The 20,564-nt window shown below is 36.2% G+C and overlaps 1 protein-coding gene across 2 annotated transcripts in view; it reads right to left on the bottom strand.

Annotated features, from left to right (window-relative positions):
* DNAJC5B (DnaJ heat shock protein family (Hsp40) member C5 beta) overlaps positions 1-20,564 on the bottom strand; it is a 77,285-nt gene that overhangs the window by 39,762 nt on the left and 16,959 nt on the right. The window contains exons 2-4 of one of the 2 annotated variants that reach the window (XM_010987246.3): positions 19,106-19,254; positions 11,263-11,382; positions 5,339-5,466 (exon numbers count right to left, since the gene is read on the bottom strand). In XM_010987246.3, coding sequence (XP_010985548.1) covers positions 5,339-5,457 — 119 coding nt within the window. In that variant the 5' untranslated portion in view covers positions 5,458-5,466; positions 11,263-11,382; positions 19,106-19,254. The remainder of the gene's footprint in view (positions 1-5,338; positions 5,467-11,262; positions 11,383-19,105; positions 19,255-20,564) is intronic. The other variant, XM_010987309.3, reaches the window with a different exon arrangement.

Here is a 20,564-nt window from a genome sequence, read left to right as displayed (position 1 = left end):
AGCTGAACGTGGTTGAGCATCTGACCCAGCTTGGTCCATTAGATACTTGCTCCAGGAATTTGCAATTGGGACATAGCAAAAACTGGAAATAGGACAGGAACCAAGATAATTTCCTTCCTCCCACCTCTATCTACCTTTCTGGGGCTATGGGAAACTTTGTTTCCCTCTCTGAGAAGCTCTAAGTTGGTTTAAAAAGGAAGACTTAATGGAAAACAACCTAAGTATCTATCAACAGATAAATGATTACATCATGGCATGGCTATGCCATGGAAAACTATACAATAGTGTGAAAAGAATGAAATTTTTATGAACTGATTATTTCTTAGAATGATCTCCAAGATACGTTAAGAGACGAATGCAAAGCACAAGACAGGAGTGATAGTACACCACCACTTACATACTAATTAAGGAAAACTATAACACAGACCGTTTATATTTGATATGTTAGGGCATAAGTCTATCATTTTATTATTTGTTTTCTGTTTGTTTCCTTTCTTTCTTGTTTCTCCATTTCCCTTTTCTTGTCTTTCTGGGGGTTATTTGAACCCTTTTAAGGATTCCATCTTGATTTACTTGTGGTTTTTTGGAGTGTATTACTTGCTGTAGTCTTTTTAATGTTGGGTATATATGTGTGTGTATGGATACATACATATATATAATTTATCACAGTCTACCAATATCAGTGTTTTACCAATTTGAGTGAAGAGCAGAAACTTTTCTCCCATTTAGTTCCCATTATCCTCTTCACTTTTAAATATCATTGTCTTGAGTATCAGATAGTGTTACAATTTTTAGACCAATCATCCTATATAATTTAGAAGACTCATGAGGAGATTGATAGTCAATTGTGTTTACCCATATTTCTTCTTTCTTTGTTGTTCTTTCTTCCTGTCAGATGACCCAAGATTCCTTCATGATTTCCCTTCTTTTGAAGAACATTGTTTAACCATTCTTTGAGTAGATCTGTTGGTGATTAATTCTTTTGGTTTTCCTTCATCTGAGAATGTCTCTCTTTCCCCTTAATTCCTAAAGTATAGTTTCACCAGATATAGCATTCACAGTTCTTTTCTTTTAGCACTTGAGGAATGTTGTATCACTTGTTTCTGGCCACTATTATTTCAGGTGAGAAATCTGCTGTCATTTGAGTTACTGTCTGCATATAGGTATTGTGTTGTTTCTCTGCTTTTAAAAAAAATTATTGAATGCAGTCAATTTCTGGTGTATAGCACAGTGTCCTAGTCATGCATATACGTACATATATTCATTTTCATTTTTTTATTAAAGGTTATTACAAGATATTGAACATAGTTCCCTGTGCTATACAGAAGAAACTTTTTAAAATCTATTTTTATATATAGTGGCTAACATTTGTAAATTTCAAACTCCCAAATTTATCCCTTCCCACCCCCTTTTCCTGGTAACTTTTAAAATAATTTCTTTTTCTTTAGTTTTCAGAGGTTTCATTATGATGTGTCTTGGCATAGATTTATTGAGATTTATACTATTTGGGATTCACTCAGCTTCTTGATCTGTAGGTTTGTATGTTTTGCCAAATTTGGGGAATTTTCAGTCACTATTTCTTCGAATACTCATTCAGTCCCACTCTTTCTCCTCCCCTTCTAGGACACCAGTCTAACATTTATAATGTTAGGTCTCTTGTTAGGGCCTCACAGTTTCCTGTAACTGTTTGTTTTCAGTTTACTTTCTCTCTGTTATTCAGTTTGGGTAAATTCTGTTGATCTATCCTCAGCTTCACTGATTCTGTCTTCTGTTATCTCTGCTCTACCACTGAGCTCATCCAGTTAGTTGTGTTATTTCTGTTATTTTTTTCAGTTTTGTAATTTCCATTTGGTTCTTTTTCAATAACTTCTGTTTTTTGGCTGAAATTTCTATTTTTTCCACTTGGTTCAAGAGAATTTGTAATCCTTGTTGAATCTTTTTTATGATAGTTACTTTAAAATCCTTAGGTGATTCTAATATCTTTTTCATCTCAATATGGGAGTCAGATGATTATGTTTTCTTATGCAAGTTGTGATTTCCTTCATTCTTTGTATACAATGAGTGGTTTTAATTTGGACATTTTGGCTGTTATTTAGGAGACTCTGGGTCCTATTTAATTTTTTTACTGTAACAGTCAGTCACTCTGGATTGAGCATGCAGGTCCTAGCCTACTTTTGTGGGCTGTGGTTCCAATGACAATCTAATTTTCAGAGCCTCTGTGGTGCTATTTTGGTCTGCTTGGTTTGTCTCCTGCCTCTTGGGCCCCACAGGTGCTTGATGGTACTAGCTGAGGAAGTGAAAAGAAGCCTCCGCAGGCTGGATGGCCTGGTGCCTTTAGGTGAGGGAAGGGGATCTCCAGGCTTCAGGAATAAAAACACTTCCTGAGCTGGATGTTTGTTGTGGCAAAATCCCCCTTGTTAATTTCCTCTGTAAAGTGGGGTCTCTGGGTGCAAGAGGGGAGTCTGAGGCTGGTAGGAAAGCCTTCTGGCTGGTTATTGTTACGGGGACATTCAGTTGGTGCTCTTTGATGTTTCTGCTGGGATTGACTAGATTTGTTGGTAGGACTCCTGTTCAGTTTGGAGGAAGAATAAGACTATCTGGCTGCCTTCTTTTGCTAGAGTGGGTGTCAGGAAAGGCCAGGCCTGGATTACCTTTTCTTGGGTAGGGAGTCAAAAGGTGCCTTGTCACTGCACTGTTCCTTTGGCCCTGTGATCCCTACCAGTTTACCTCTTCTGCCTTTCAGGTTCTCTTTTTTTGTCTCTTATGTTATTTCCAAGGCTTTTAGTCATGCTTAGCAGGGAGAAGCTGGGAGACAGAAGCCTATACCGTCTTGCCCAGACCAAAAGGTCTCTATATATTCTTACATAGGCATAAGATCTCTCTAGAAGGGTACACAAGGAATTGCTTTCCCTGCGGAGGGAACCTGGGGAATGTGAGGTAGGAGGAGACTTTTTTCTCTACCTGTTTATGCATTCTCATTTTAATCAGGTGAATATATTATCAATTCCAAAATAAAATAAAATATAAAAAAAGAAATTATGTATTCTCATTTAATCAGGTGAATATATTATCTGTTCTAAAATAAAATATAAAAAAAGAAAGAAGTCTTCTAGCTTAGCCTTGTTTTCAAGAGCACAACCAAGGATTACAACAGAGGTTAAGCAGCATATGGATTCAACAGTTGGTAATTTTATTAAACTTCACTGACTTTTAATTTCACTATATTGTCACTGCTTTGATCCAGATCCCTGAATGTAAGAATAATATCCTCAGTGGATTTTCAGCCTGCTCATACATTTTGAATAACTTGCAGAATACCAATGTGTAATTTAGTTAGAAGTAGATGCTTTTGGCAGCATACTAGTACCCTAATCAGCTGAAAAAACAATATTTGTATGACATTAAAACAAAATTAATAGGAAGACACTGATTACATGAAAAGACTTTAGGTTGTAATTATTAAACCTGCAAACAACTCAGCATAATTAGTGCCTTAATTAGGATATGACCTGAAATTTTAGCTTACAAAATAAATAATGGCAATTAGAAGTCACATTTGTAAAGTAAAGTGGTCTTTAGAACTTATAATGTAGTTAGATATCACTTTTTTCTCATTTAGGGGAGCATCTTTGTGGGTGTTAAACTTACAATGCAGTTACTTTGATTCCCAGTCCCACCCCCAGCACAGTGTCTCAGCTCAAAACCTTAAAAGTCAAGTTTAGTGACCCAAGAACGTCTACCCACAGGGGGTTGAACAGTTCCCAGGCACACTCCTGATTAGCTCTAGGGAACAATGAAACAGCAAAGACTTTTTCTTCTTTAGCACCTTAAGTGAAATATAAACTGGAAGACTGATATTGACTTTGATCAAAATCTGTCATTTTCACAGAACTATTTGGATCCAAATAGCAGTTTTTACCACTGTCATTTATTCTTCAATACATGCTTCTTGAAGGCATTTCAGGTTTCACAGTTTACCACACAGTGAAGGTTCCAATCCAAAGCCAAAGAATTTTCCATTAGTAGGTAAAAGTGGAGAATTCAATAAATATTGATGGACTAGTAGTGATTTGGGAAAAAATTAATCTGGAGTCCTACCTTCATTCCTCATGTCAAAATAAACTCCAAATGGATCAAAGATTTAATATAAAAGCAAAATCATAGATGTACTAGAAGATAAGGGTTAATATTTTTATAATATTGTAATCAGGAGAGGCTTTTTAACCACAACAGGTAAAACAAAAGCCATAAAGGAAACGACTACCAAATTTGCTTACTTAAAAATGCTAAACTTCCATAGAGCAAAAACAAAAAAAAATCCCAAACAGAAGTAAGTTTTAAAACCTAATTCAAGGCCACATCAAGAGGTAACTGATTAAAATTAAAACCTGTCAATTGTATTTTAATTCATTTTTCTTCTAGAGGCACAGCTTTATTCCTCAATAAATAAGGAAATAATTGGAAATATGCATCATTATTTATGTACAAAGATATTAAGTATAGAGAAAGTTAAAAGAATATACATGCTAAAAAATAGCTCATAAAGTAATTCAGTTACAGAATAGCCACAGGCTGCAGGCATTAAAAATCACAATTTTAAATAGCACCAAAATATTTTCATGCTAGGATTGTTGTTAAAAAGAAAGCTAGTTAGAAAAAACAGGTAAATCCAATTTGAGTTTAAAATCTCTTATCTAGGCAAAAATAAAAGATTAGAAGAAAAAATGTTAATGATAAATGTCACTAAAGGTAGAATTATAGATAAATGTTTTTGTCTTCATTTTTAGTAATTTCCAAATTTTCAACAATAAGTAAATTTTTTTTTTACTTGCACTTTTAAAAAATTCCTTGGAGCTTTAAAGGAAAAAGTATTTCAATTTTTCTCCCAAACAGCTAACTTACAACTAGATCAGATATGGAAGATCAAAACTGAAGACTTGAAAAGCATAGTGCACAAAACAGCAATTGCAAAAAAATCCCCTTTTTATTTTTATTTTTTTTAATCTCTCTGCCAGATTTGGTGAAGCTATCTCATGTGGGTTAAATCACAACTCCTGGTCATTCGAAGTCTTTCTGTCTCTCTAACAGTGCAGGCCAGGAACATAGATAGCCCTTTCCTAAGGCCCAGCATCACAAGAGAGTTCTTTCATAAATTCAGTGTCATGCCTGTCCATTTCCAACTGCCTATGGTGTAGCGCAGGGAATGGAACATGAGTTCCAAAACTCTGATTATTGGCTCTTAGCAGGAAGCTTATGTCTTCAATTAGAGGCACTTGCCAATCACAAAATAACTATCACTGGTAGTACAGGAAATGTCATCACTGAACTCCCTCTGTACCTGTAGGTTTTCTTAATTTCTTCATTTGATGCTCCCTTGTGCAGACCAAGGATTTCATATAGAGCTTCTCCAGATGTTGACATAGTCCGCTGTCTTTGGTTAGGTATGTTACATGCCATTTTCTCAAGCTGCAAAAACAAAGGGGGAAGTAGTGTAAAGGTTATGCATACTGGATCCCACTTTCTAAAGGGGAAGATAGTTTATTTCTGACCTTTTGTAAAATAACAGCCTGAAGTACATCTTTGTGCCAGCTGCAAAAGGAAGGGAGAAAAAGGGTTAGGAGAACCAAAACTAGAGCTTCGAATCAGGGTGTTAAAGGCTACAGGCAGCCATACAAATGGAATATGGCTTTGTCCACATGGCTAAATAGAAGCAAAATGTTATCTAAATATCCACGTAACTCAGAATTGTTAAAAATCAGTCCTCACAGGTCAGGCAAATGTAGATATTCTTTCCCATAATTTGCATAACTCCTTTTGTGGATGTTTTCCAAATTTAGCCAGCAATGGAGATAATCATCTATTTTACTTTGACTCTGTTGATCTAGCCATTGTTAGAGTTTAAAAACAAAATAAAACAATGCCGCCCCCCAACTTTTTGTAAGTATCAAGAAAAAAAATCCTGGTTTCATCTGGCAGCCTGGTTAGAACTTCTCTGTAGTTGTGGGATATCAGAGTCCCCCCACAGTGCTCAGGAGTTCTCCACCTGAGATAGCTCCTTTCCCTGTGTCTAGACAGAAAGGACTGTACTATCCCATGTCCCAGGGAGCCATCTTCCTGCTGTGCTCTGGCTCTAGTGGGGAAGCACAGAGAAACAAGCACACCTGGGGGCATTCCTGCATCCATCACCTACCCTCTCCAGCCTTAATAAGCCTGCATCATAAGGGTATCTTACAGATTTAGAAATAATGCATATAATATACCCAGGACACAGTAACTTCAAAGATCTATTTTTATTAAAGTAGGCACAGTGTGTAATTCAGAGAGGATAGTATAGTCAGACCCTCTAAGTTGGAATATTGGCCATATCATGACCAGCTGGATGGACCTTCCCTATCTATAAATTGGAAACAAAAATGTCCCTAAACTCATGAAGTTGTTGTAAGAATTAAATGAGTTAATACATTAAAAAACAAAAACACCAACGTTCATAGCAGCATTATTCATTATTCATAAAAGCCAGAAAAAAGAAAATGTGGTATGTACATACAATGGAATATTACTCAGCCATAAAAAGAAGTGGAATTCTGACACATGCTATAATATGATGAACCTTGAAAATATTACCTAGGTGAAATAAGCTGGTCACAAAAGGACAAATATTATATATGGTTCCTCTTATATGAGTACCTTCAATAGACATACTCATAGAGACAGCAAGTAGAATAGAGATTACCAGAGGCTGGGAAGAGTGAGGAATGGGAGTTACTGCGTACAGAGTTTATTTGGGATGATGAAAATGTTCTGGAAATAAATAGTGGTGGTGGTTAATTATCATTGTGATTGTACTTCATGTCATTAAACTGTACACTTAAAAATAGTTAAAATAGCAAACTTTGTTATATTTAATCTCAAAAACAAAACAACGGAAAAAACTCAAAACTATTTACATTACAAGAAGTTTCCTGAAAATTATTTTCCATCTCTTGGCTTTTGCGCAGCCAGTGCTATAAAAGGGAATGAATGTGAATGAATGAATATACCAAAGCTCAGGAGATGGCATCTGTGCTGTGGAAATATTCATGTTCAACACAAGGAATCCTGGTGACAACAGTAGCAGCAGCAGAACCAAATGGGCACATCCCAGTGGCAGGTGGCCTTGGTTGGAGCCAACCTCCCAGATCTGCTCCCACCAGACTGATGACTTAACCAACACAGGCAAGAGCAGAGCCTGCTGGATGTCACCTGGTGGGTTAGGGCAGTCTTAGAGACCCTGAGACCCCAAGACCACAGTGTGGTACAGTGAATGCTTGTGTTCCTAAGTAATTCAATTAAGAACAATGTGAAGAACTTCAAAATGTTTTTGTAAGCCTTTAGCTTCTTGAGGGGAGAAAAAGGAGCCAGTACTGAAGAAAGTCAGACCCCAGGCAAAAATCCTATAGCCCTGAAGGCATTGAGGACAAAACTGACTCACCGGAGGACGACAGCACAAGGACAAAGCCTCTTCTTGTGACATGCTGCTTGTCCCCTCTTCAATGAAAGTGGAGCTTCTGGAGACTAGAGGGGCCCTAGTCCCAAATTCCTCATTCACACAAGGACCAGAGGAGGAGGAATCCTAATTTTGCCTGCCATGAAGCAAAATCTAGCAGATGTCCATACATACTGGCAGCCACTCAGTAAATCGTAGCACTTATTTTCATTACTGTTCTACCTTACCTTTTTCATCCTCCCATCACAATTTCCCTGGCAAGTAAGCAATTCAACACCTGGGGCTGGGTCATTCATCCTTGTGTTCCAGTCCTGCAGCTCAGCCCTATCTTGGAACCACAACCTGGCTGACTATTCAGAGTTAAAGGGAAAATTGCCTGAGTAACTGACACCCTCTCTATTTCCTTTCCTGTCCCTTCTCTCCCACTGCCACCACACACATATATGCTCAGGATATTGATACTCTCCCCTACACTTCCACCTAATTGTTCCCAGTAAGGGAGGCAATCTGGCAGGCAGGCTTCTCACAAGTAATGCTAAATGCCATGAATGAATGGGATTTAGAAAGTAGGGATTTCTCTGTGTGGCTTGGTGGACAAGGAATAAGTCCACTATCATCATGCTTGTCTCAGATTTTTAGATCTTGCTGGGAAGCAAGATCCCAAAGTCACTAAGAATATATCAACATAATGATTCAAATCCTAGGACCCTCGAATATAGAGTTAGAGATAATCTAAGTCAATTTAACAAATGCCTCTAGGGGCATTCTGGCCAGAGATCGTTGCAGTAAACAACTTTACTGTTAGCCTACTAACTCTCTTTTCCCCTTCTTCTGTGTTGCAACATATTACTTTTCCTGAGACCTGCCTCAGTCTTACCTTATCTCAGTTGAGTAGACCTGGAGTGGTACCTTACCCAAGCCAAGTCAACCAGAGTCCTTCCCTAGGATTTTTTTTTTTTTTTTTTAGTGTAGAACAATCTCTCAAGTAGTGAAACCTGTAAAATGTAAAATTTGGATAGTTGGCCGGCCTAAAACAAGAGAGATTGAAACAGACCTGCAGAAATCGGGCAGAGGGAGGAGATGGAGAGAGAGCCTCAGTGGGGTTCAGCCCCCTGGTTCCAGTTGTTTTTGAGTGCACTTGCAACTCATCCCCTCCCACAGTTTGTCAATCAGCCCTTCCTTGGAGTAAGCCAATAAAATTCCTCCCTATACACAAATGCACACACATTGTTTCCTTTTGAGCATGTTTTAGCTAGATTTTGGTCACTGTTTTCCAACACGCTTTAGTGTCATGTACCTCAATTAAACACCAATAGTGGTTCCCTGAGCACCTCCAAGCCAGGATAATCCATTGTGGATTTTTCTTATATCACTGCACCTACTCTTCCTTTAAATTGAAACTGGTTTCTAGGTACTTGGGAATAAATAATTCAGGGAAATAATAACGATATGTATATACTAAGATACTCAAACCAAACAGATTCAGATGTGTGGTGTAGACATTACTAGTATGGATAAAAGAAGCAGTGATAAATCTGGGTCAAGATGTTTCATAAAGAAAGTTTGTGGAGAGCTATTCAAGAGAACAAGAAGAAATAAAAGTATGGCAAATAGCTATCTTTGCTTTATTTATTTTTCTCTATATTCAGCATTCAAAAGAAACAGTTACAATTTGAGGGAATGAAATATATTCACTCTTCATCATCTATCTCATAAAATAAGAGAGATGTTATGGCGCCCATAAATCAACAGATTGTCCTAAAATCAATTTCAACAAGTGTACAGTCTCCCAGTTTTGACTGGTACATTTTTTTCCCCCAAGATTGCCTCCTAAAGTTATTCCAGGTGTGGAACAAGATGGGGGGGGGGTTACTTGGAGGCTACCCCCAGAGCCTTCCAGAGACTACACCTGGAAACAGCCTGGAATTCTTCCTTCCCTGCTTCACAGCCATCCCTTTACATACTCCTCAGTGGAAAAAAGAAGACAGATGCCATCTCTTAAAAGAGTTTCATACATAGAAACTCACACCCGAGAAGACATGGTAACTGGCTATTATTTTAGTTTATGTAGTTTTTCAAATCATCTCTCTATTTAGAAATCTAATCACACTGTAATCTATTCTTCTAAGTAAAATGTAGTAGCTGACTTGCTTTATGTTGTGGGTTGAGTAATATTCAGAATGGGTTGTTAAAGAGAGTTTGGAATTTGTTTATTTTCCATTTCACCTTATTTGCCCTATTGCCAAAAGATCAAAATATTTCCTTTTAGACAACAACATCAATGTCTCTTAATTAAGATACAAAAAAAAAAACCCATTTACATCAATATTAGAACACAAGAAAAAGATAGTTGGTCAATAATAGTTGGTCAATGTAGTTAGTAGTTGGTGACTCTACAAACTGAAACATAAAGGAACCCAGAGACCACAAGACTGCTTTCTGAGCATAAAGCAACAACCTATTTTTCTGTGTCCTTGGTGAGCTAGAAATCAGACTCTTCATGTATTATTAATGCAGATGCCATTTAGCTTCAAATTCAATAGAGTAATACATTGAAACCATTAGTTGTTTTAATGTGTGAAGATAAAATTATGCCCTGAGAACATACTAACTGCAGAGCTATAGTCAAAAATCCCCTAAAACGCTCCTTAAACTTAAATAATGGAGTCATACCCTTATTTAATTCCTTATTTAAAATATAATTTTTACGAATTCTTTCTCTGTTGCCTTTTGAATGCTAATATTCCTATGCAAAATTCAAGTCTTTATTATTTATTCATAGCCCCTCATCTATACTGTCCAATGGGGGAAAATGTTGTCATGCAAAGTTATTAAATAATTTAATTTTGATCATTCAGTACATGATACTTAATCTTCTGAAATTAAATTACTTTCTAGCTGCTTTACAATCCATTAATTTACTTTCTTAAAGCCTTGACCACTAGTCACTACCAAGTCACATACAGCTCAGCTGTCTCCTGATAAAGATATAATTGACAGAAGGTTTAACACTCCTATGATGATGAACATCCAATTCAAAATAAACACGTATTTCAAAGGTTCTAATTCCAGGAGTCCTACAAATGCTGTTTTAAATTGTTCATGTTGACGTGAAATGTTTCCTTCAAAGCAAAAGAAGCTTCATCTCTGTTATGTGAATTCTGAAAAATGGAAATAATCAAACTATGCCTTTTTTGGCCTGGTCCCTTCATGACTGAGAATATGAATGTGAGTGGGGAAGATTAGATCACTCAACAGCAAACATTTTTGACAGCGTGATTAAGGAAACCAACATGTGTTACCATTTTATTATTACTTCTGTAATTCCTCTATAGAAATCTGTTTATTGGAGCAAAATTTCCTTATTCAAAGAGCATTGTATCTTAAAGCTTAACACGCATCCAAAATGCTAGCCCTATGTTTTCCCATCTAAATACTAACCAGGCCCGACCCTGCGTAGCTTCCGAGATCAGAGAAGATCGGGCACATTCAGGGTGGTATGGCCATAGACAAACCCTATATTTTAAAATGATAATTCTCTCTAGTATGATTACAATTTGCTACTGAAAAATAATTATCTCCTGATTGCACTGATACTTATATCAATAGAAACCTGAAGACAAGGCAACTTGGAAATGTTAAAATAACCCACAGTACCTGTTCCTATAACTTCGATTCTGTGTTCTCAATCAGAGACAACTTGCTGTTTTCAACTGGTCTGGAAACAGATGTGCAAAAAATAGAGACAGGCAACAACAAAAGGAGCTGTTCCATACCTGTTCCACTGTTTCAAAGCAAATGGCTATGCTTTTCCATCCTTCCCGTGCGAGGTTAAGTGGGTCAATGGTGTCAAGTTACTTTTCATTTGTTATTCTATCAGCTAATTGGTTATCCCTCTGGAAAACATAACAAAGAGAGAATAAAACATGCATGACCGTAAAGGTTGCCATTACAAGGCATCCAGTGATACCAAAATACATGCTACATCTAATTAGATCATTAGTCAGCTGGTGCTTGGCTCAACCAAACACTGCTATGGAACTGCCTCCAGGTTTCCACCACAGCTTTCAGTTAAGAAAATGTGCTATCTCCTGACATGCAAAGTGTGTTCTTTTATTTATTTTTTATTGAGATATAACTGATATATTACGTTAGTCTCAGGTGTACAATGTGATGATTCAGTATTTGCATATATTGTTGAAAGATCACCACAGTGTCTAGTTAAATAGTCTAGTCCATCATCATTCAGTTATAATTTTTTCTTGTTATGAAAACTTTAAAGATCTATTCTCTTAGCAATTTTGAAATATGCAATACAGTATTATTAACTATAGTCATCATGCTGTACATTACATCTTCATGACTTTTATTTTATAGTTAGAAGCTTGTACCTTTTGACCACCTTCACCCATTTTACCCACCCTTCACCAGTACCACCACTGGCCCCCTGCCCCACTCCCTTTCCCACTTATGGCAGCCACCAATCTGTTCTCTGTATCTGTGTGCTCAGGATTTTTTAAAATTCCACATGTGAGTAAGATTATACAGTATTTGTCTTTGACTTATTTCACTTAGCGTGATACCCTTAAGGTCAATCCATGGCAAAATCTCCTTTTTCATGGCTAAATGATATTCCATTATATATATATACACCATGTTTTCTTTATTCATTCATCCATTGATACACACTTACGTTGTTTCCATAACTTGGCTATTGTAAAAAAAAATGCTGCAATGAACATGGGGGTGCAGGTATCTTTTCAGATAAATATTTTTGTTTTCTTCAGATAAATACCCAGAAGTGAAATTGCTGGAACTATTGTTAGTTTTTTGAGGAATCTCTGTACTGCTTTCCATAGTGGCTACACCAATTTACATTCTTATCAACAGTGCACATCTCCACATCCTTGCCAATATTTGTTTTTGTAGACTTTTTGATGATAGCCATTTGGACAGATGTGAGGTACTATCTATCTCATTGTGGTTGCAACTTGGATTTCCCTGATCAATAGTGATGTTGAGTGCCTTTTCATGTACCTGTTGGCCTTCTGTGTGTCTTCTTTGGAGAAATACCTATTCAGATCCTCTGCCCATTTTTAAATTGGATTGTTTGCTTTTTCGCTATTGAGTTGTATGAATTCTTTATATATTTTAGATATTTAACCCATTGTCAGATATATGATTTGCAAATATTTTCTTCCATCTGGTAATTTGCCTTTTCATTTTGTTAATGGTATCCTTTGCTGTGAACGAGTTTTTAGTTTGATGTATTCTCACTTGTTTATTTTTGCTTTAGTTTCTTTTGCTTTTGATGTCAAATCCAAAATATCACCAATGTCAAGGATCTTACCGCTTATGTTTTCTTCTAGGAGTTTTATGGTATCAGATCTTAAATTCAAGTTTTTAATCCATTTTGAATTGATTTTTGAGTATAGTGTAAGATGTAGAGTAGAACCCTATAGAAAAAATCTTAAATCAAATGAGACAGGTATTAGTCCTGAATTTTGCAAAATGAGATCTGGCTCCTGAAGTTGAAGGTAGAGTTTAAGTTTCTGTTTAGCATGACAGGTAGCAAAGCCTAGCACTACTTTGTGTGAACACTTCAGAGCACTCTCACCTCTAGATGGCATTGTTTTGTTGATACAAAGACTATTTCTCATAGATCCTGACTTTCAGCCAGAGTTTAGGAAGCAGCTCATCATCATGCAAAGAAATGGAATAGTGGTGGGAGGAACTAAAGACATTTAGAACTAAATACACAAGTTCCAGCATCACTTCAGTTTAAGGACAATGTCCTTTGATGAAATGAAAATAATTGCTATATTAATATGGTGAGATTATGAGTGACATTTTTTAAAATTGCAGTTTATGTTTCAGATTCAGTTTAATAAATATTTTTGTAAAATCCATTATTTTCGCACAATTGACCTCACTTCTTAAATCACTACTTTTTAACTTTTTATATGGAATAAACCATGAGTTTATAATTTTTTAAGTATTGCAAAACTCTTAGGTGAAGTAGAACTATAGCTATGATTCAAAGAGAAAACAGAGTTTTTTATTCATCTAGTCATTCAACGGTTAGTTACCTACTAGATCCAGGGATTGAGCTAAATGCTAGGAGTATCCTGGTAAGCAAAACCAAATACAGACTCTGGGTCTGTGGTTTACAGTGTTACAGCTTACCAACAGAGACAGATATTAATCAGATGATCACTCAACATAAGTATAAAAGTGAAACTGGACAGATGATACAAGACCATGTAAATCAGTGGATCAGGGGAAGATCAAAGAAAGCTTCCCTGAACAAAAATAATCAAGCAAAGATCTGAAAAGAACTAGATTAAGGGGTTGTTTATAGAAGCAAATATATTCTAGGTAGGTAGAAGGGCATGCCCAATGGCCCTGGGCACTTAAATGGAAGAAATAAAAGATTCATTCTTATGTGTACTCTAATACATAGGATGTCAGCACATGCCTATACATACATGGCTTCTAATATATAATCTAAAGATATAGCCAGAGATTAATGGAATCATATTCCACTTAAATAGGTGAGGCTTTCTAGAAGTGGTGAACTTCAAATGATGTTTGTAAAAGGAAATAACTCATAGTAAACACATAAATTACTCCTTGATGCAAAATGCACTACATGTACTGTAAAAGCATTGTCAATGGAATTGTTGAAATTTGAAGAGGAGAACTTAGAAAATTTTCCAAGATTGAACCAAAGTGGGCTTTTTGTGAGTTAGAAAATCGGAGAAGTGTGTGTGTGTGCGCGCGTGTGTGTTGGGGGTGGGGGTTACATGCTAATTTTCCCTGTGTATTCTATTTATGGGGTCTTCACTGTTCCCTTAGGTGCTCCTAAAGACCTTTTATATACCTCTCTCAATTACTACATAGGGTTTGGATATTATAATAAATGACTAATACATTGGAACAGAATTTGCAACAGATACTAGATGAATTTGAATGTCAATCAAAATAATCAGACAATCATTACATTAGTATACATACTACTGAATGTAAACTTCCTATCTCAGCAGATGCAAACACCACCCATTTTGAACATGTGATGTGCAAGGGCACATAATCCCAACAAATCAATCCTAATCTAAACAACCCAATGCAGTGAACAAAGGCATTATTATTGCTATCATTGTTACTATTTTTACTACCCTTTATATTGTTTATATTATTGTTGTTGTTGTTATTATTATTATATATGTAATTCAGGCCACCACTTTGTAAATTTCAAAGATAGGACTCATCTGAGTAAGCTACATTCTGTTGAGTAAATTTAGGAAGGTAAAAGAAAAGTGATTGCTTTGATTGTATAAAATGAAGAGGCTGTTGGCCAGCACTCCAGTGGCATCTCAGACAAAATTACAGAACAAGTCTGACAATTCTCCTGTAAAAATTAAGTGTTTGTGTTTCAGAAAAGCAAATTGGTTACTTTCTATTATGTTTCATAGTTTTCCAAAGTTAAAAAAAAAGTCCCTTTTAAAAAGATGTTACAAAGGGTATGAAATTTTAGTGTGCCTAAATCTATAAATATGAAGAAAGCATAGAATCATAGAAAGCTGAGGGACAGTAACCACAAATCAAAAACCTATAATAGATACACAAAACCTAGAGAGAAAGGAACACAAGTATACCACTAAAGAAAATTATCAAACCACAAGAGAAGAAACTAAAAGAAGAAAAGAACAGAGAAGAACTGCAAAAACAACCAGAAAACAAGTAGCAAAATGGCAATAACTACATACCTATCACTAGTCACTTTAAATGTCAAGGGATTAAATGCTCCAATCAAAAAACACAGGGTGGCTCATCAGAAAAGGAAAAAAACAGGACCTATCTTATAAGAGACTCATTTTAGAAATAAAGACACACAGACTGAAAGTGAGTAAATGGAAAGAGAGATTTCATGCAAATGGAAATGACAAGAGAGCAGAGCTAGCAATACTTACATCAGAAAAAACAAACTTTAAAACAAAGTCTATAACAAAAGAAAGAGCATTATATAATGATAAAAGGATCAATACAAGAAGAGAATATAACACTTGTTAACATATATGCACTGAAAGCAGAAGCACCTAAATATATAAAGCAAATATTAACAGACATAAAGGGGGAAACTGATAATAACACAGTAATAGTAGGCATCCAAATTGGAAGGGAAGAAGTAAAACTGTCACTATTTGCAGATGACATGATATTATATCTAGAAAACCCTGAAGTCTCCACAAAAAAAAAAAACTATTAGAACTAATAAATGAATTAGTAAAATGGCAAGATACCAGGTTGATATATATAATCTGTTGCTTTTCTGTATATTAATAATGAACTATCAGAAAGAGAAAGCAAGAAAACAATCCCATTTAAAATCACATCAAAAAGAATAGAATATGTAGGAATAAACTTAACTAAGGAGATAAAAGACTTGATGACTATAAAACATTGATGAAGGAAATTAAAGATGATAAAAAGAAATGTGTCTCCTTTAATAAAAATAGTTCTTTGAAGTTACTATGTCCTGGGTACATTATATGCATCATTTGTAAATCCTTAAGAAATGGGAAGATATCTCGTGTTCTTGGATTGCAAGAATTCATATTGTTAAGCTGGCTATACTACCTAAAGCAATCTACAGATATAATACAATCTCTATCAAAATACCCATGACATTTTTCACAAGAAGTAAAACAGATAGTTCTAAGATTTAAATGGAACCACAAATGACCCCAGATTGCCAAAGCAATCTCAAGAAAAAAGGACAAAGCTGGAGTTAATCACACTCCCTGACTTCAGACTATACTACAAAGCTACAGTAAGCAAAACAGTATGGTACTGACACAAAAACATATAGGTCAATGGAACAGAATGGAGAGTCCATAAATAAATCCACACACTTATGGTCAATTAATCTACAACAAAGGAGGCAAGAAGATACAATGGAGAAAAGAGTCCCTTCAATAAGTGGTGCTGGGAAAACTTAACACTACATGTAAAAGAATGAAGTTAGAACATTTTCTTACACCATAGACAAAAATAAACTAAAAATGAATTAAAGACCTAAATGTAAATCCTGAAACCATGAAACTCCTAGAATAGAACATACGCAGAACACCCTGACATAAAGCAATATTTTTTGGATCTTTCTCCTAAGGCAAAAGAAACAAAAGCAAAAATAAACAAGTGGGACCTAATTAAACTTAAAAGCTTTTGCACAGCAAAGGAAATCACCAACAAAATGAACAACAAACTACAGAATGTGAGAAAATATTTGCAAATGATGTGACTATAAGAGGTTAATATTCCAAAATATATAAACAGCTCATACAACTCAATATCAAAAAATAATCTAATTTAAAAATGAACAGAAGAAATGAACAAACATTTTTCCAAAGAAGATATACAAATGGCCAACAGACACTTGAAAAAACTGCTGAGCATCACTGATTAGCAGAGAAATGCAAATCAAAACCATGATGAGATATCACCTCACACCTGTCCAAATGGCTATCATCAAAAATTCTACAAATAACAAATTTTGGCAAGGATGTGGAGAAAAGGGAACCCTAGTACACAGTTGGTGGGAAGGTAAATTGGTGCAGCCACTGTGGAAGCAGTACAAACATTCCTCAAAAAACTAAAACTAGAACTATCATGTGATCCAGCAATTCCACTGCTAGGTACTCATCCAGAAAAGATGAAAATGTGTGTATCATAAAGATACATACATCTCAGTGTTCATAGCAGCATTATTTATAATAGCTAGTACATGGAAGCAACCTGTGTCGATCAATAGATGAATGGATAAAGAAGATGTAGTGTAGATATACAATGAAATATTACTTAGTCGTAAAAAAGGATGAAATTCTGCCATTTGCAACAACGTGGATGGTTCTAGAGGATATTATACGTAGTGAAGTAAGTCAGACAAGGAAAGACAAATACTCTTACACTTGTATGTGGAATCTAAAAAATAAAACGAATGAATATAACAAAAGAGAAACGGACACAGTATAGAGAACAAACTAGTGGTTACCTGTGCACAGAGGGAGGGACAAAATAGGGGATTAAGAGAGAAAAACTACTGTGTATAAAATAAACAACAAAGACATACTGTCCAGCACAGAGAAATACAGCCATTATTTTATAATATCTTTAAATGGTGTATAATCTATAAAAATACTGAATCACTATACTGTATACCTTAAAGTAATTTAATATTATAAATCAACCATATGTCAATTTAGAAAAGAATCATAGAAGACTAAGGGGGAAGAACTAGACAGAAATTTTTTCTAGAATCACTTGGAAAGATTTTAAGAATTCTGATGTCTAGGCTCACCCAGATTGTCCCAAAGTAACATCCCTCAGATTTATCCCAAAGCAAAATCTTGCAGAGTGGGCCAGGCTGCGGCACTTTTAGGGCTCCAAGTGGCTCTGTAGAGCTGCCCGCATTGAGGGCCAGTGCAGACCAGTTCCCTTATTCACTGGACCTGACAGCTTTAGTTAAGTAACATGGGAAGCACCTGTCAACCAAGCAGCTCTCTGGAGTTTTCTATTGCCCAAATTTCCTAAGAAAATGCTTACTGAAGGTAATGACATCTGTAGTTAAATACAAAATAAAAATTTGGTTTCACATAATTTAAATCAAGAAGAAGTACTCAAAAACATTTTTGTAGACTCTGGGCAAGTCACCTTAAGCCTGAGTCCACTCTGTAAAACAGTAATAAAATGTGAAACCTTTTTATCTCTCAGAACTTTTATTAAATGTCTAGGATAGGTGTGCCAAGAATGATACTAGGAACTTTTATAAACACAGATTTAACTTTTATTTTCTAGGGTTGGGGTTTGAGCAATTATAAAGACATTGCTCTCTCTCTCCCCCCACTAAAATCAGAACAGAGTATGCTGGAATTACTTTTAAGAATTTGAATATGCAATCCTGGTAGATTTCATCCCAAATCTATAATTCATCAGTAGGTAGACTGAGTTATACAATGAATGGTAATTGTTCCCCTTTTATCATATAGTGCGAGGCATTATACTGGGGGTTGTGATGGTTTCAGAGGTGGTGATGATAGTAATTAACATGTTAACTAGATTCTCTCATTGGAATCCTGCAAAAGTATAAGGTGGGTTCTTTCATACCCTTATTTTTACAGAAGAGAAATATAAAATTGGAGAGGCTGAATGAATTGCCCAAGGTCACCAGCTAGTAAGCCATAGACCAGGCTGGCTGATTTCACAGCCCAGATTCTAACACAGTAGAGAGCTTTGCTTCAGGAGTTTACAGTGTAATTTCAGGGGATTGCTGCCTGCTATATTCCCTTGCTTATCAATCTGTGATTGAGCCAGATGGTGTATATGTTAAAGCTCAAGAAAAAAAATGGAGTAATGTCTTTAAACAAGAAACTACCAATAAGCAGTTTCATTAATGAGGTCCAACATGTAGTTCAGTGTCAAGGACAGTATCTGATTAAGTAAAGCTCTGATTCTGAGACCTGTAGTACTGAAAAAATATTGACTGTGTCTGGTCCCCTGCTAGGAAACATAATATATACTTCACAGATGAGAAATTTAAACACTTTGTCACTTACTTACAGTAAGCAATTGCTGTGATAAACCAAGGAGGCTTCAAATTCAACAGAAGTTTTATTTGACAAAGTGTCTATAAGCAAACCTTGATCCTTGATTTTGCCAATAGTTGTTCCCTGTTCGTATTAGCCCAAGATGTCTCTGATGTTAATTAGCTGAAAAAGATAGGAGAAAAAGACAAAAACTTTTGCTCAAGGCAAAACTTCTTTTCAGTAGGGTTTCCAGGACAAACAGTGATTGGTCTGCAAATTGTCATCTAAATGTGGCTAAACTGACTACAAAACCAACGGAGTACACAGAAACCAAAATAGATGTCATTCCTATTTGTTTGGCCTTTAAATGGTAGTTCATAGGACTGGCCTAAAAATATATCTTTAATTCTAATAAAGCCCACTTCCAGGTGAAGCCTCACCCAGCCCAGGTAACAGACATGTATTTAAAAGAGAAGGAAATACTAAAGGATTCTTTGTAGAGGTTAATAACTGCACTTATATCACAATTGGTAATTCCTAAGTTATTTTTCACATGTCAAATACATTATCTGATACTCAGTGCCCATTTTAAGAAAGAAATAACTGACTACACGTGGTCATGTGACTTCTCCCAAGCATGAACATCAATAATGCAGGGCAAAAAGCTGGAACTGGGGTCCAATCTTAAGTGTTCTGCTTCCAAATTCTCTTCTTTTATATCCTTTTTAATTTAAAAGGCTGAATTGAGCAATAGAATTACAAACAACAAAGAGAATCCTCTCATTAGTGCACATGGCCAGACAGCCCCTGCAACAATCACAGGCCTGGGAAGCAGGGCAGTCCCTTGTCTCCAGGGCCCAACCTGCCAAACAGATCATGGCTTTGCACCAATCTCTAGTGTCCACAGTGGATTTTCAAGTGGTACATTTCAACTTACTCATTGGGATAATGGCAGTGGCTGTGCCCTCTTTTGTAGATACACATTTTCCCCTCAATTTGTCAGAGTTTTCTCTTTCAGATGAACAACTGGGGCCTACTAAATTGTAATCAACCCATTATCACAGCTTTTTTAGTTTACAAAGCCTTCTTCTATCTTGCATAGTAAGTGCTTTACTATTGACCACATATCATTGCTAAGAACAGTCTTGCTTTCTGCTGAATGCCTTTGGAAGGTGCCCAGAACAGAGTATCTAAAGCTGAGCTCCCTGTCAGTGGGTGAAGGTGGAAAGGCCCCTTTCTGAATGAGTTATGTAGTCAGGTGCAGATTCTTCTGCAGCTGCACACACACATCCATGGTTTCTAGGGCTTCAGGATTAGATGGGCTCTGATGCTGGTCTCTTCCCTGCTGCCCACCTAGACAGGCACTTATCCAACCCGGGCTCTCCTCACAGGCCTCAGAGCTCCAAAGCTGAGCCCAGTTGCCCCTTCCTAGGGCCCTCACTACTGTCAAGCCTCTCATCGGCACGCGCAACTGCTCTACTGCTGCTTCTCCA

Source organism: Camelus dromedarius, chromosome 30 (assembly GCF_036321535.1).
Source record: "Camelus dromedarius isolate mCamDro1 chromosome 30, mCamDro1.pat, whole genome shotgun sequence".
NCBI classification, from domain to species: domain Eukaryota; kingdom Metazoa; phylum Chordata; class Mammalia; order Artiodactyla; family Camelidae; genus Camelus; species Camelus dromedarius.
Note: the sequence above shows the minus strand (reverse complement) of the source record. Positions and strands in the feature narration are given on the sequence as shown.